This window comes from Chiloscyllium plagiosum, chromosome 19 (assembly GCF_004010195.1).
Source record: "Chiloscyllium plagiosum isolate BGI_BamShark_2017 chromosome 19, ASM401019v2, whole genome shotgun sequence".
Lineage (NCBI taxonomy): Eukaryota > Metazoa > Chordata > Chondrichthyes > Orectolobiformes > Hemiscylliidae > Chiloscyllium > Chiloscyllium plagiosum.
The window spans coordinates 5436966-5453374 of record NC_057728.1 but is presented as its reverse complement, the minus strand read 5'-3'; the positions used below and the strand labels follow the sequence as shown (position 1 = coordinate 5453374).

General features: G+C 40.8%; 1 protein-coding gene across 6 annotated transcripts in view; it reads right to left on the bottom strand.

Moving 5' to 3' along the window:
• LOC122559478 (V-type proton ATPase 116 kDa subunit a-like) overlaps positions 1 to 16409 on the bottom strand; it is a 72231-nt gene that overhangs the window by 15163 nt on the left and 40659 nt on the right. For 5 of the 6 annotated variants that reach the window (XM_043708970.1, XM_043708973.1, XM_043708971.1 and 2 more), the window contains exons 10-15: positions 12726 to 12938; positions 10037 to 10187; positions 9236 to 9375; positions 6151 to 6308; positions 3492 to 3585; positions 979 to 1097 (exon numbers count right to left, since the gene is read on the bottom strand). In XM_043708970.1, the coding sequence (XP_043564905.1) occupies positions 979 to 1097; positions 3492 to 3585; positions 6151 to 6308; positions 9236 to 9375; positions 10037 to 10187; positions 12726 to 12938 (875 nt within the window). The remainder of the gene's footprint in view (positions 1 to 978; positions 1098 to 3491; positions 3586 to 6150; positions 6309 to 9235; positions 9376 to 10036; positions 10188 to 12725; positions 12939 to 16409) is intronic. The other variant, XM_043708974.1, reaches the window with a different exon arrangement.

Genomic DNA, 16409 nt, shown 5'->3' with positions numbered 1-16409 from the left:
CCTTGTCTCAGTCTAATCCATCGAATTCGGCACCGCCTTCCTAACCTGCAATCTTCTTCCCGACCTCTCCGCCCCCACTCCCGTCTGACCTATCACCCTCACCTTGACCTCTTTCCACCTATCACATTTCCGACGCCCCTCCCCCAAGTCCCTCCTCCCTATCTTTTTTTTTAGCCTGCTGGACAAACTTTCCTCATTCCTGAAGAAGGGCTTATGCCCGAAACGTCGATTCTCCTGTTCCCTGGATGCTGTCTGACCTGCTGCGCTTTTCCAGCAACACATTTTCAGCTCTTCTCTCAGTCAGAAGTTTATCTGTTTGCTAGTGATTATGTGTCAAAAAGTTTTCCCTAGTTCTAGTGTGCCTGGGGACATTTAATGTCACAAAAAAAGTCCTGTGGGCGGCACGGTGGCACAGTGGTTAGCACTGCTGCCTCGCAGCGCCAGAGACCCGGGTTCAATTCCCGCCTCAGGTGACTGTCTGTGTGGAGTTTGCACATTCTCCCCGTGTCTGCGTGGGTTTCCTCCGGGGGCTCCGGTTTCCTCCCACAGTCCAAAGATGTGCAAGTCAGGTAAATTGGCCATGCTAAATTGCCCGTAGTGTTGGATAAATGTAGGGGTATGGGTGGGTTACGCTTTGGCGGGTCGGTGTGGACTTGTTGGGCTGAAGGGCCTGTTTCCACACTAAGTAATCTAAAGTAATCTAATCTAATGTAACATATATAAATACAGAAATTGCTAGAAAAGCTCGCAGGTTTGGCAGCATCTGTGGAGAGAAATCCCAGTTAAAGTTTCAGGTCGAGTGACCATTCCTCAGAATTCTGAATTTGATTTCTTTCCACAGATGCTGCCAGATCTGCTGAGCTTTTCCAGCAATTTTTGTTTGTGTTTCTGCTTTACAACATCCACAGTTCCTTTGTTTTTTGTGATATATAAATATCAGTCTACGTAAACAAACCTGAAATAAACTCTTGCACTTACAGGTGATTGAAAATACTGAGGACCACACCGAAGATCATCTGTACAATACCAAGGATGACTGACATCTTCATCTTGTAGGAGTTGAGGAAAGTTAACTTGTTTGAAGCTATATTCCAAATCTTTGAAATAACAAAGAATGCCTCTTACTAGCTGTTGGAGGTGAAGTCAAAAGTAATTTGAAGACAATAATTTGCACTGAATTTATATGTAAACTCTCAAATGACACTACATTAAATTCCTCTCTGTGACCTCAAGTGATGTGTGCACTCTGTAACCATGCACCTTTACTATCCCTTATTCAATTATAGGCTGTTCATTAAACAGATTTGGTGTTTTGGTTCACGTTGAATGTCAAATGCTCCAAGTTTATCACTTCTGTTAATGATGATGATATGGTCATTTGGTTAAGACCATAAAACAGAAGAGCAGATGTAGGCCATTCAGCCCATCAAGTCTGCTCTACTCTGGCTGATCTGATAATCCTCAACTCAACTTTTCATAACCCTCTATCCCCTTCCTGATTAAAAATCTACCTCAGCCTTGAATATACTTCAAAACCCAACCTTGACAGCCCTTTGTCGTCAAAAAAATCCACAGATCACTCCCTTGAGATGAAAATCCTCCCGTGTCTTATGGCCTCTGTTTTAAATGGGCAACCCTTGAATCCAAGATTATATCCTCTGTTCCAAGACTCTCACCCAAGGGGAATCAAACTCTCCGCATTTACCACATCAGATCCTGTATGAAATCTTGTAGGCTTCAATAAGCTCTCATTCTTCTATATTCCAACAAATACAGGTCCAACTTACTCAATCTTTCATAAGACAGTCTCTCCTCCATGACTGGTATCAACCTAATGACTCTTCTTTCATCTGCACCCAATGACAGTATATCTTTTCTTAGCTAAGGGTCCAAAATCTTTCACAGTATTCCAATGGTCCTATAGTTTACCTTCCATTTATATTCCACCCTTTTGAAATGAAGGTCAATATACTATTTCTCTTCCCTTTTATCCACTGAACATGGATGCTAGCTTTTTATGATTCACGGATGAGGACTCCCAAAACTGCGTCTACGCTCTTTCTGCATTAAAACAAATCTGCTTCTCTATACTTCCTGCCAAACCTTACCTTTACCATATGACGTTCCATCCACAATGTTTGTTGCCCACTCATTTAATCTGTATTCCATTTTTAAAAATCATTTGTGGGACTTGGGCGTCATTGGTAGCCCATCCCTATTTGCTCTCGAGAAGGTGGTGGTGAGCTGTCTTCTTGATAACCAAGGGGCTTGCAATGCCATTTCGGAGGGCAGTTGAGAGTCAGCCACTTTGCTGTGGCTCTGGAGTCACATGTCAGCCAGACCAGGTAAGGATGGCAGATTTCCCTCCCTAAAGGGCATTAGTGAACCAGATGGGTTTTTTCAGCAATTGACAATGGTTTCATGATCAGTCGACACTTAATTCCAGATTTTTAAAAAATTCAAATTCCACCAGCTGCCGTGACAGGGTTTGAAACCATGTTCCCAAACATTATTCTGGGTTTCTGGATTAAAAGTCAAGCGATAATGCCACTAGGCCATCACCTCCCCTTTGCTGACTCTGGAGTCATCCTCTCACACTTGCTTTTAAATCTTAGAATTCCTACAGCCCAGCAAATTCGCACCAACTCTCCAAACAGCATCCCACTCAGACCCATCCGCTACCTATTCCTATAACCCTGCATTCTCCATGGCTAACCCATCTAACCTACACATCCCTGGACACTGTGGGCAATTTAGCATGGCCAAATCCACCTGACCTGCGTATCTTGGACTGTGGTGGGAAACAGGAGCACCCAGAGGAAATCCACACAGACAAGGGGAGAACATGCAAATTCCACAGACACAGTCACCCAAGGCTGGAATCAAACCCAGATCCTTGGTGCTGCGAGGCAGCAGTGCTAACAAGTGAGCCACTGTGCCACTCCAGAGAAACTCCATGAGAAGTGGGAGAAAGGAAACTTGCAGTGCAAAAACCATCCCACAATTAACATTGGAAAGAATGTAGTAAGTGGGTTGGGTACGTTTTGGCACCGCCCTTTTGGCGCCAATCATTTGGCCCCGCCATTTTGGCTCTAAACTGTTTTGGCGCTCATTACTTTGGCGCTGAGCTGTTTTGGCGCCAATTCAGAATAAAAAAAAAGTTTTGTTTGGTTAAAGCAGAGAGGATGACTAACAACCTGATGTAATTTTCTCAACTAGCAAGAGTTGATAATCAAAGCTGTAATGACCCGCTGTAGATTCAAATCTCGTTTTGTAATCATTTTCTCATTTAACAATTGTTAATAGTCATCTACTACCTTGATGATACTTAAGCCCTTCTGTCTTCACATTGGAAAGCTGTAATACAATTTTCTTTCTATTTTCTTGTAGAGCCCATACCAGAAATGGCTGAAAACATTCTAAGCAAGAGAGACAAACCAAAATTTTCACATGATGGTTATGTATTGTAGTAAGTATGCAATAATCCTCACCGGGTCAATTCCAAATGGATATGGATTGCCAGAGAACACACCTGGCACTGCAGGATCTAACTGTAGTGATGGGTTGTTTTCAATAACATGGTTACTGCACAAAGAATGAAACAAAAAGTCAAGGAATCATCACCTTTTCTGAGTTAAAGACAGACAAATTACTGCAGATTCTGGAGTCCATACTGAAAACAAAGTTAGATTAGATTAGATTACTTAGTGTGGAAACAGGCCCTTCGACCCACCGAAGCGCAACCCACCCAGACCCATTCCCCTACATTTACCTCTTCACCTAACACTACGGGCAATTTAGCATGGCCAATTCACCTAACCTGCACATTTTTGGATTGTGGGAGGAAACCCACGCAGACACGGGGAGAATGTGCAAACTCCACCCAGAGTCGCCAGAGGCGGGAATTGAACCCGGGTCTCTAGTGCTGTGAGGCAGCAGTGCTAACCACTGTGCCACCGTGCCGCCCATGGTCAGGCAGCATCTGTGGAGAGAACGAGCAAGCTAATATTTTTGAGTCTAGATGACTTCATCAGAGATGAAATGTTCTGATGAAGACTCCCCTTCCCTAGCACTTTGTTTTCAATATCAAACATAACAGGGAATATCAAAGTCATTGAATCAGTCCAGAGATAGACTATTACATTAACACTTACAGCAAAAATTTCTCAGTCTAGCACCTTTAAGAGGAAATTGCCAAGAAGCTGCTCATTGGGGTAATCTGAAGAGGGTTGAAACTTTATTGCTGGAACAGCACAGCAGGTCAGGCAGCATCCAGGGAACAGGAGATTCGACGTTTCGGGCACAGGCCCTTCTTCAGATTCCTGAAGAAGGGCCTGTGCCCGAAACGTCGAATCTCCTGTTCCCTGGATGCTGCCTGACCTGCTGTGCTGTTCCAGCAATAAAGTTTCAACTTTGATCTCCAGCATCTGCAGACCTTTCTCCCCTAATCTGAAGAGGGCACAGAGCTAAATGAGATATTGTGAAAGGGGGGGGGTCAAAGGCTTTGTCAGAGATTTGGGCCTGATGTACGGTCTTAAAGGAGCACGAGATGAAGCAGCACAAGGGTTGAAGGAGCAAATAACAAAACATGGAGTCTAGCTCCTGAAAACAATTACTAATCATGGGGCATAGTTCAGGGAAGCACAAAAGGGTAAAAAGGCAGGATAATGGATTGCTTCAATTGGATGAAAAGGGCAGGAGCAATAGAAAGGGATCTGGAGGAATGAGGCAATGAAGGAATGGAGAACATGGAGTATTCAATTTGAGACATTCGGGACCCAAGTTTAAATGTCTGTATTATCAGAATTAGGAACTTCTATTGTCATGGAAGGGCAATCAAATAGTTGTATGAATACAGTTCAGCCTTTATAATAAGCAGATCTTCCAAATAAACAGTTCGCTTGTGATAGATAATCCTATGCAGAAGTATGGAGTTACGATTGTCTTTAACAATTCTGGAAGGGGGCCAGGGTTCCGGCTCCTATTAACTCCCCTTCTCACAATGGGAATATGGGGAGATTAGCCCCCTGTAGTTTAATAGCCTACAAGTCCAGTAAGGCCCCCATTATATCTTAGTCATAACCAACCTGCATTGAGTGAAAACCTCCGACCTGACACACAAATATTTGGCCAAGGTATCAGATAGCTCACAATAGTGGATTATTCTTCACCGTTAAAGAGTGAAGGAAAGAAATTATTTATGCTGGCGACAGATGTTACGCTCGCAGGGAACATGGCTTCTGGATCAAACTCAGCCTTAAATACAGAAACAAGCAACCAGAATTTCAAGCCAGAAATAGTCACGTGTAACAAATGGAGAATGCAGGAGAAACTCAGCAAGTCTGGGCAACATCTATGGACCGAGAAGTAGAGTTAATGTTTTGAGTCCATTATGCGGGTTCTTCAGGGAGGTCCTCCAATATTTTCTGCTTCAGATTTCCAAAATGTGTAATATTTGGTTTTATTTGAAGCACCTGTCTGTGTATAGGTTACTGAAGAGAGAACATGTACACCTGTTGACATCTACTCAAATTGTTGATCAAGTCAGAAGTCACCTGATGAAGGGGCAGCGCTCCAAAAGTTTGTGATTTCAAGTGAACCTGTTGGACAATAACCTGGTTTTGAGAGACTTCTAACTTCATCCACCCCAGTCCAAAACCGGCACCTCCACATCACGGGCGATTGTTGGACCAAGTAAACTCTCCAGAACATGTTCTGTTCTAACTTGGGGTGCAAAGGTGAGGCTAGAGGTTCCAGCTGAGAACACTTGGAATTTGCAGATAGCATTTGACCATCAACGGCTTTCAAGAAACCTTCAAATCCTAGAAAACTATTAACTTGGTTAGAAAATCAAGTCAGCATTTGGAATATCAAAGAACAAAGAGTTGCATTTCTGTGGGATTTTGATCAATCATTTCAGCAGCATATCGACAGGAAACTTGACAAAAATGCCAGCTTCACCAACCTTCCACTCCACTTACTGTGGACCATTGGGAGAATCCCATTCCAGTGAAACAATGACTCCAACTTCACGTGCCACTGTTTCACCGCACCTCACTGAATTTGAACAGTTATCATCCAATCTCACATTATTGGCATTCTCTATTATTAATTACCAAATGATCAGCTGGCATTGGTTACAAGACTTACTTCCAACTTCCATTGCGAAACATGGCCCTCACATGCCAGGACGATCCAAATATGTTGAAGGATTTCGAAAAGCAATCGTTGTAAATGAATCCAGTGTAAATGGAAAATATGCTCATCAACAGGATGAGGTAACGTCCATTGAAGAAGGTGTTCCAGATCTGAGTTTGGAGCAACAAAAGGAGCTTTAGGCTTTATCCTGAGTTTTATGCCATGGTTGTAGGGAGACAATTAACTTTATCTGAAATTGTTGTCAATGAACAACATTTAGAAGGCTAAGGAATGGAACAGATTACTTGACCAAAGGGCTACCCAAGTTTAAAAAGTCAAATTAAAGGGGTTTCAGAGAAACCTGGATTATATCCTTCAGATTGACAGATTGAAAGAAAATTTAACTTAGTTGCTTAAAATAATAAAAAAAAAAGATTCAACTGGATCAATTGAAAGAAAACATTTTCTCTGGCAGGGACAAAGAACACAAAGGCAGAATTTTGAAATTGGAACCTCACAATAAGGAAGCACTTCTTCCTATCATCAAAAGTCTATAGGTCAATGAAACTTTTAAACTAGATTTTTGGATTATTGAGATATGTGGATAAAACTTGAGTACATTATTCATTCTCTAATATGATGAAAAGGTGATTAATATAATTTGTACAACTCCAATTTCAAAATAGATATTTATTTTTGTGAAGTGTTTTCTCAGGAAAAAAAGCGTTATATTGTTTGGATTACCACAGCTAGGGTAAATATTGGAGGCCATTACCATTGTTTTCAGTTAAGAATCTAGGAATAAGCAACTTTATAAAAAGAAAAATCAGTCCAAAAGATCAGGGTTGAGTTCAGAAACAAATTTAGTTTTACACCTAGGAGTTCAGGGAACAAGTCACATTAACAGAAGGATTTAAGATTGTGAAACTTCCAAACCAAGAAATTTGATTAAATAAACATCTGCAGCTGAAAAGCTGAGAAGGTTTAGGCTCAAATTTATGAGAATTTCATGGCAGCAGACTTAAAAACTCAAATTGCCTCCACAATTCATGGCAAGAATTAATAAGGTGTCACGTTAAGTAGAGACTTTGAGATTTCAACTGAGAGCACAATTTCTCTGGACATGAATCAATTTATGATAGCAACAGGGTACAGGTTGAAACTTTATTTTGCTATGTATTCTGACTGTTTTGGTTTGTTTTATAACTCTCCTTCTTACAAAGTTCTTTTCTAATTCTTCAATAAATTGCTGTTCTGTTTTGAAGGAAATGTGCAGTCTTGTGTAAATATAGCCCAGTGATCAACTAATTAACATTAACTAAACAAAAACAAATCACACATGATCCACCAAGCCAGACTTGAGTTGTCCAGTAGCACTATCAACTAGGATCATTACACTCAAAATGGCAGAACAGAATCTTGGGGCTGAATGGTCTACAGTCCTCTTCCTATAAAAGTGGCTTTGCATACATTGGATTTACCACAATTTAAATGTGCTTTAGCTTCCATGTTATCTAAACAAGGGGATCAACACTTCCATCGTGCAACACATATTGGCAGCAGGTAACTGTCAACATTTAAAGTGGACATTCTGACATTGCTGTATTGGTATCTTACGGTCTTGTACAGGCAGATGGCCAGAACTGGATACAAGCCCCTGCAGTAACCTGCTCTCAGCTAGAGGTATACCTTCAGAAAACCCGCACATGGAAGGGATAATGTAGCTGTGTAAACAAAATTTGACTTTATTTTCTCTCTTTCTGCAGGTAGTTACAATTCTACCCACTTTTACTGAGTATCTCACCCAATGACCATTAAATGTAAACAATAGCATTTTTGACTATGAGAGGAATCACAGCTAAGCTCGATTCCATCCTCATTTGGCAGCCATATGCATTGCTTGCATAATTTATCCCTTTCTACCTCAGGCTTTTTGAGATTGCGTGTCCTAAATTACCAATGTCATGGTGGAGGTCGAACTGGGATCTTCCTGACTTAAATGGTTCACCCAATCACTACCTGAATGAGACAAGCATTTGAAGAAATGCTAAGGTGACATGACTCAAGGAAGAGCACCATTTTCTGGTCAACATTTATCCTTCAGCCAATGCCATAAAAATAATTTTCAAAAACAGATTATCTAGTCATATTTCTTTGTCCTTTGTGGGAGCTTGCTATGGGCAATTTGGTTGCTGTGTTTCCTAACTACAACAGTGGCTACACTTCAAAAGATTATAAATCAACTATGAAACATTTTGGGATAACCTGAAACAGTGAAAGATTCTTAAGTGCTTGTATTCTCTCTCTTTCGGCTAATTCTACAAAGAATTTCATATCATAGCTAAACTAATGTGGGAGCATATGGCTTGAATGCGGAATCACCTGTGTGGATACAGGCACTACCTTCAGTCTAACCATTATCTCACCCAAATGCCCAACCAAAGCTCTAACTTTTCTTTTATCCATTTGAGAGACATGGGTGTCATTGGTTGGGCCACCATTTATTACTTGTGCCTTATTGCCCATGAGAATGTGGTGGTGAGCTGCTTTGTTGAACTGCATTAGCTCATGTGCTGTAGATGGACTCTTAATTTTGACCCAGCGACAGTGAAAGAGGTGAGATATTTTTCCAGGTCAGGATAATGACTGGCTCAGCGGGGATCTTGCAGGTTGTGGTGTTCCATGTATCCGCTGCCCTTGTCCTTCTAGATGGAAACGGTCATGGCTTTGGAAGGCGCTGTCTGATGATCTTTGTCAAATTTCTATAGTGCATCTCCTAGATAGTACACACTGCTGGTACTGAATGTCAGTGGTGGAGGAAGTGGATGTAATGTCAATGAAGCTTGCTGCTTTGTCCTGGATGGTGTCCAACTTCTTGAGTGTTGTTGGAGCTGCACCCATCCAGGCAACTGGGGAGAATTCCATCACACTCCTGACTTGTGCCTTGTAGATGGTGACAGACTTTGGGGGAGGCAGATGGGGAGTTACTCGCTGCAGTATTTCTAGCCTCTGACCTGCTTATGTAGCCATTGTATTTATATGGCTAGCGTAGTTCATGATCATGCTTCTCCAAGTGCATGCCAAAATCTTCACCCACCTCATTGCCACCTTTCTGGTCAGCAAACTCTTTCTCATTGATGATCATGATAAGTGCAAAACCAAGCAGAACCGCTCCATGTCCACAATCGCCAAACATGACAGCAAACAGAAATGGAAAGGTGATGATCGTATATGGAGCTGGAGAAACAAAACAGAACTTCTCTCAAACTATTGCATACCATGGGATAATATTAGGAGAAGGTTGGCAAATTTCGAATGACATAATATACACAATATAGTAAAAAGCAACAATTAAGTTCATTATAGCTGAAGGTTTCAGCTTTGAAACAAAAGCGATGAATAGATGCATAGTCACACAGAATTGACTTAAGGTTGCCTCTTGTGGCAGTGGTCACAGAATCAAAGTCTAAATCATGTCACCACCAATCAGAAGGAAAAAAAGAAATAGGAGTGAGGAAAATGAATATTACATAGAACATAGAAGAATACAGCGCAGTACAGGCCCTTGGGCCCCTCCCCCTCCAGGACCCGGAAAACACGATCAGAGACATCACGTACCCTTGCACCTGGGAGGCAACATACCAAACGTAAATATTCTGTGGTAAAATTGAGGATTGTCATTGTGTTAGCATCTATGTGAAAAGATCAAAGACATTTCTGACATACATGTTCATTTGCTCAGTTTCAAGGCATTTAGAATTGGGTGTGTATCTGTTATTTAGTAAAAGCAGTTAACACGCACCTAAAGATTAGCAACCCAAATTTTGCTCAAGTAATTAATCAGTTGGTTACTATTTACTGTTCAGTGTACAGAAAATAAAGGTTGGAATTTAGTCACCAGGGTTCATTTCTCTATATGTCCCAACCCCATAGGCGTCCACAATATTCTGGAAACCAGCTGTGAATTTATTGGTCCTGTTGAAGGTGGGTGGAGCCATTTGGGTCTGCACTACAGTCATGATGGGGTCAACACTGGAACCACTGCGTTCCTGAGAAATGAGAAAAGAGCACATTTCATTCATCAGTCAAGAGACAAGACTTCATTGCCATCAAGGGTAGTAAGAGTGTGCCAATGGGTGCATGACGGTATTGGAGATCCTTAGAAACATAAATGCTTATTCCTCTAAGATACTGATTGTGTATGATAACCAATTATTGCATCTTCACAAGTTTTGTTTTGATAATAAACCAATAGTTATATATTTATGAAGAAAGCCTGTTGAGACATCTTAAATGTTTCAAATCTGATAATAGATGAAGGATTTAATTGGTCACATTGATAGTTGTAAGGTGTATTTTTGTTTTATTTGATCTGACCAGTGAAGTAGTGGGACTAGAGAAAAAGTGCCCTCAAGATTTGGTCCTCACATTAGGAAAATGTTCACTTTTTCCACTTCATGGTCATTCCACCAGTCTGTCCACTTGACATCTTCCTCACACTCCCTTTGTTTTTGTGCTATCTGCAAGTTTTGAAATTGGCTTGAGTGTGAAGTACAGAGTACGTAATATCATAATATAAAGAAAGTGGAGGTCCTCATTCCAAACCTGGGGACTCCCATCGTATATCTTCTTTCACTATGGAAAACAAACATTTACTAATGCTCAATGTTTCACTCAAAAAAAATTGTAGATGTTTTCTAATCAACTTGTTCAGAGATGGTATTACAACACTTCGGAAAGAGGTGGGACTTGAGCCAGAGTGTCCTGGCACCACAAGACATCTCAAAAAAAAAATTGTGTCTATGCTTCCACTGACTCTTTGCCCGTTTTGGGTTTGGCTTTGCTTGACAGCTGTGTATTACTTTTGAGAGTTTATGCACACCACAACAACTGCATTAATTCACCATCGGTCATGGCTGCCTCTTTAAAAAGCTCAACTAAGTCTTTTTTTAAAAAGAAATTCAATTCCATTGTCATCGTACCAGCCTCCACCACTTACCCTGGCAGTTCATTCCATACATGCACCACTCTGTGTAAAAAGGTTGCCCCTTTTACTTTTTTCCCCCTCTCACATTAAAACTTCACCCTTTAGTTTTGGCCTCCCCGTCCCTGGGAAAAAAGTCTTGACTATTTACCCGATCCATGCCCCTCATGATTTTATACATCTACATAAAGGTCACCCCTCAGTCTTTGATGCTCCAAAGAAAATAGCCACAGCTTATTCAGCCTCGAGCAGCTTCTTTAATTTCTCTTCAAATTTGCTGTCCCATATCTTCCCTACTAGCTAGTGTCTTGTGGAACATGGCCAGTGATGAATGGCACCTAAATTGTCAAACAAACAAACAAACAAATGGTACAATAATCTCCCAAATTAATACCACCTCCCCTTCTTCCTTTTCATCTCTCCTTGACAAGTATCCAGGAATATTTAGTACAGTCTTTTTTTGAACCAGGTCTCCATTAACACAACACATTCCCTTCTGCATAGTTACATTTGCAACTCACCAGGTTTATTGGCCTTGCCTCATACCATTACAGACACGCAACCTAAACTTCCCATCGAGGGCCTTGAATTGCTATTGAGTCTGACCCTGTGTAATATCTTCTTATTTCTGACTTGAATGCACAAGTCTGTGTTTCTATGGTGAGTTTAATACATCTGTACAGGATTATCTCTATATAGGAACAAAACGGTGTTTAGCACATTTGAGCAGGAAGCCAGATGGTGAGCTGCTATCTTTGTGCATCTTATGGGGAAGTAAAAACTGGAGTTTCACTTTGAACTGTATATCTGCACTCACCAGGAATTACTTTTTCAGGAGTGAAAAAATAACAGTGTACTCTCTTTTATAACAAAATCTAGCCCGATTCTCTTCATTCTGTCCAGATGCATCACAGCTTGGTATGGCAACTGCTCTGCCCAGGACCATAAGAAATTACAGAGAGGTGTGAACACAGCTCAGCCCATCACACAGGCCAATCTTTCATCCATAGTCTCCATCTACACTCCTCCATGCCTTAGAAAGGCAGCCAACAAAGACCCTTCCCACCCCGGGTCTAATCTCTTGTCAGGCAGAAGACGCAAAAGCTTTATCAAACGTACCAACAGGTACAAGAATAGCTTTTTCCCCGCTGTTATTAGACAGCTGAATGGACATCTCAAATTTCAAACTTAATGCTGATCTTGTTTTTTTTATGCGTTTTTTTGCAGTCGTAGCTTTGTATTCCTCACTCTGTTCGATCACCCCATGATCATTGTATGGTATGATCTGTCTGTACTGCATGCAAAACAAAACTTTTCACTGTACCTAGGTTCATGTGACCATAATAACTCAAATCAAAACCTGCACCACCAAAGTTTTTAATGACACTAAAGCTTTCTAATTTCATGTTCTTTCATGGATTGTCCTGTGGGAGATTTCTAGCAGCTCTAGAGACATCTGACACATATTGCTGCCGTGAAAAGGAGCAACACATTTATTTAACTGGCAACTGAGGCAATCCCATTTCCAAGTGACTTGCTCTGGAAATCTCTTCCTAACGTGGCTTCACGACGCAATGAACATTACTCGCAGTTCACTGCTCACCTTGCCTTGATGGAGTGCCATCTTGATCCTATCCATATCAGCGACTGGACACCAGGTTTCTGCAATCAGGCACTGTTGGGTCACATCAATGTTGCACAAGTTCAGAGTGTGATAGATCGCCTTCATTTTCACAACCTTCACTTGCCAGTTTCGCAGGCTCTTCGCTGCTTCTTGCAGCACACGGCGACGATGGCTTTCAGTCTGATTAAGTACCTGAAAAATTAAAGTGAATTGTCAGAAGCTCGAGGAAAATACAACCAGCTTGTATTTCAAATGAATAAAATAAAACAAAACAAGTTAACTTTGGAAAGGAACAAGCAACAATGAATTATATCGCACACTTTCAATCATCTTATTTCAGGAACCAATTCTAAAAGAGTATTGTGCTGTTGTGAAAGGGAAAAGATTAGAAAGCTACAAATATTTTAATAGACTGACTTTAAAATAACTAATCAATTTAACAGGAACAATTATGGGGAAGCAATGAAAACAGGTCAACAATATTGAAGGAATATAAATAATCAACAATAAGCATTCTAAAAGGTCAAAAACAAAGGAAAACCAAATACGCCCCATTAGGATCAGTTATATATTTGTGGGGGAAAAAAACCAATGGAATCCATCCTGATTGTCGCTGAGGCTGGGGTAGCACAATAAAATCCATACTGCCTCACCCTTTGAAATCAATACACATTACAGGTCATCATTCTTTCAGAATGGCTCACTATTTAAATAGCTCGATTTGCACAGAATCTAATGATGCCCTTTGCTCCACTTTAAAAATGTGTGTAGCTTCAGAGGTGTACAATTACCTTCTATTTTACAAGCAGCCTGTAGAGTACACTTGATCAATTTTCATAACTAATGGTCAATAATTTGGGACATCAGTAGGTTAGTATTTGCTAATAAGAGCTGGATCACACTTGAAAAATTTTACAAGCATTGCTCCAGAATAGGATGTGGTTTCTGCTACTACAATACTCCCCAAGCAGGACTACTACAGCTTGTGCATTGGATAAAGGGCAGGAGGCTTCCAAAGTGACACACTAGCCATTGGACTTAGCTGTTAAGGAGCTTGAGATGGATAGAACTGAAAGTAAGGGTAGAATAGTTCACAATGAATGTATTATGGTGATTGGGAAGGGAATATGGAGTATGAATAGGGTTGGATAATGAAAGAGAACAGAAAGGCCGGTTAAAGCAAACAATAATGTTGGCAAGGGGGCAGGAGGAGCAATGTCACATAGAAATGGCACATTCACTGCTAACTTGCATATTATAAGGAACCAAGAGTCATAAGGTTAGGCCCCATTTTGTCAGCATTGCATCACCAAGACTGCCTTTTGCTGTAAGCTCCAGTGACTGGTCTTAAAATCATTTCAGGTTTCTGTCAAAGTGGGGATAGATTTTCCACCATAATATATTCCACTAGATATTTATTATTATTCACACACACACACCTAGGGAGTGACAGTCAATCTACAATGACCCAAAAGTTATTTGTGTGCATGCAAGGAACATTAGTGGCTCATAACGTGCACCTTTTGGTTGTTCTCACAGATACATTTGAAACCTGCAAGGGACACCAGAGAGCTACTAGTAGGGGCACCTTTTGCTTTAAGATGGTATTCAGATCCTACTTGCAGCAGCGTCATTTCATTTTTGGGTGTATACTAAATTGATCATCACTCAAACGAAACTGGAAGCTATTAGAAAAGATAGTTAAACTTGGGGCTTATCTTGAAGGTGTCTGCCAGCTGAAAGATCGGAGAGGATGGAATAAGACCATAAAATATAGGAATGGAAGTAAGGCCATTTGGCCCATCGGGTCCACTCCGCCATTTAATCATGGCTGATGCGCATTTCAACTTACCCGCACTGTCCCTGTAGCCCTTAATTCCTTTTAAGATCAAGAATTTATCAATCTCTGCCTTGAAGACATTTAACATCCCAGCCTCCACTGTGCTGTGGCAATGAATTCCACAGGCCCATCCCTCTCTGGCTGAAAAAAAAAAATATGTCTCATGCTCCAGTGCCAGTATGTCCTTTGAGGTGTGGGGCCTAAAATTGGACACAGTATTCCAAACACGGTCTAACTAGAGCTTTGTAAAGTCTCAGAAGCACATCGCTACTTTTATATTCCAACCCTCGAGATAAGTAATTCATTAAATCTTTCTTAGAAATAAAATAGGACCAAGTGAAGTTGGCAAGAGTTATACTCAATGTTTTCACTAATGGCATAACTATAATCAGCCTGAACCCATTAGAACTGCACATTTCTAAAATGGGTCAACATAGCAGGTGTCACAGTTATATTGGAAGACATGCATTGGGACCTCATACATTCACAGCATCATTTCTGGCTTCAGAAATAGAATTTCTTTCAACACTAAAGTGCTGCAAAACCTAGAGGAGACAAAAAGTGTAAAACTAAAAATCTTACTCAGGGATGGAGGGAGGGGCATGGAGAAATGCCGTAGAAACAGACGATGAGATTTTTCACCTGCGGTTCACACATGATCTTTTGAAAACAAGAATCCACAAACAGAAAATGCTTTCTTCCCCCTTGATAATGAAGATACTGAGCACAGCTGCAGCTCAGCCAAATGTTCACATCTAAATGCACTTCCACTATTATTACTGCTTTGCATAGGCACTAAGTTAGACTTTTAAACAAACTTGCAGTTACAGAATGGAATTCCCCTAAAGACAAATTTCTCAACTGTAATGTTACAGGAAGTTACTTTGAAACAGTCTCTTGGGCACTTGCTTTTGGGAGCATATAAAGTTGCATTTTTCGGAATCAATCTTTAAGGAGGGTGCATGGCGATGGGGAGTAGGTTTTAAGTTATACTGAAATTGTTAGTAATATTTTCTGGGTTTTGACAACTCTTGTGTGCCCAATCAGTTAATGTCCTGGATTTGCAAGAAGTCCAGTCCCCTTACTTAAGCAGAAGGTTTGACTCATCTGTTTGGGATTTGTGGTCTTAAATGGCACTGCTACGTCCAACTTAAATTCACCTCTCATTTATAGAGAGTTGGTCAAGATAGTGTGGTTAAGGAGGTGTTTAGCATGCTTACCTTCATTGCATAGACCTTTGAGCATACAAGTTGGGATGTCATGTTAAAATTGTATCGGATATTGGCAAGGCCTCTTCTGGAGTGTGTCTAGTTCTGGTTGTCCAGTTATAGGAGGGATATTATTAAGCTGGAGGGGGTTCAGATGAGATTTACCAGGATGTTGCCAGGAATGGAAGGGTTGAGTTATAAAGAAAGACAGAAAGGCTAGGACCTTTTCCACTAGAGCATAGAAGGTTAAGAGGTGACCTTATCGAGGTTTATAAAATCATGAGGGGTATAGATAGGGTTAATAGTAGATGTCTTTTCTCTAGGGTGGGAGATTTCAAGACTGGGGTATATGCTTAAAGTGAAAGAAAATGGATTTAATTAAAAAAATGAGGGACATTTTTCTTTTCCAGAGAGTGGTTCACGTGTGGAATGAGTTACCAGAAGATGTGGTAGGTGCAGGTATGGTTACAAAAGATATTTGGATAAATACATGAATAGGAAACGTTTGAAGGGACCAGGCAGGTGGGACTAGTTTAGTTTGGGATTTTTCCCAGCATGGACTGGTTGAACTGAAGGATCTGTTTCCATGCTGTATGACTCTGTGACTCAGACTTG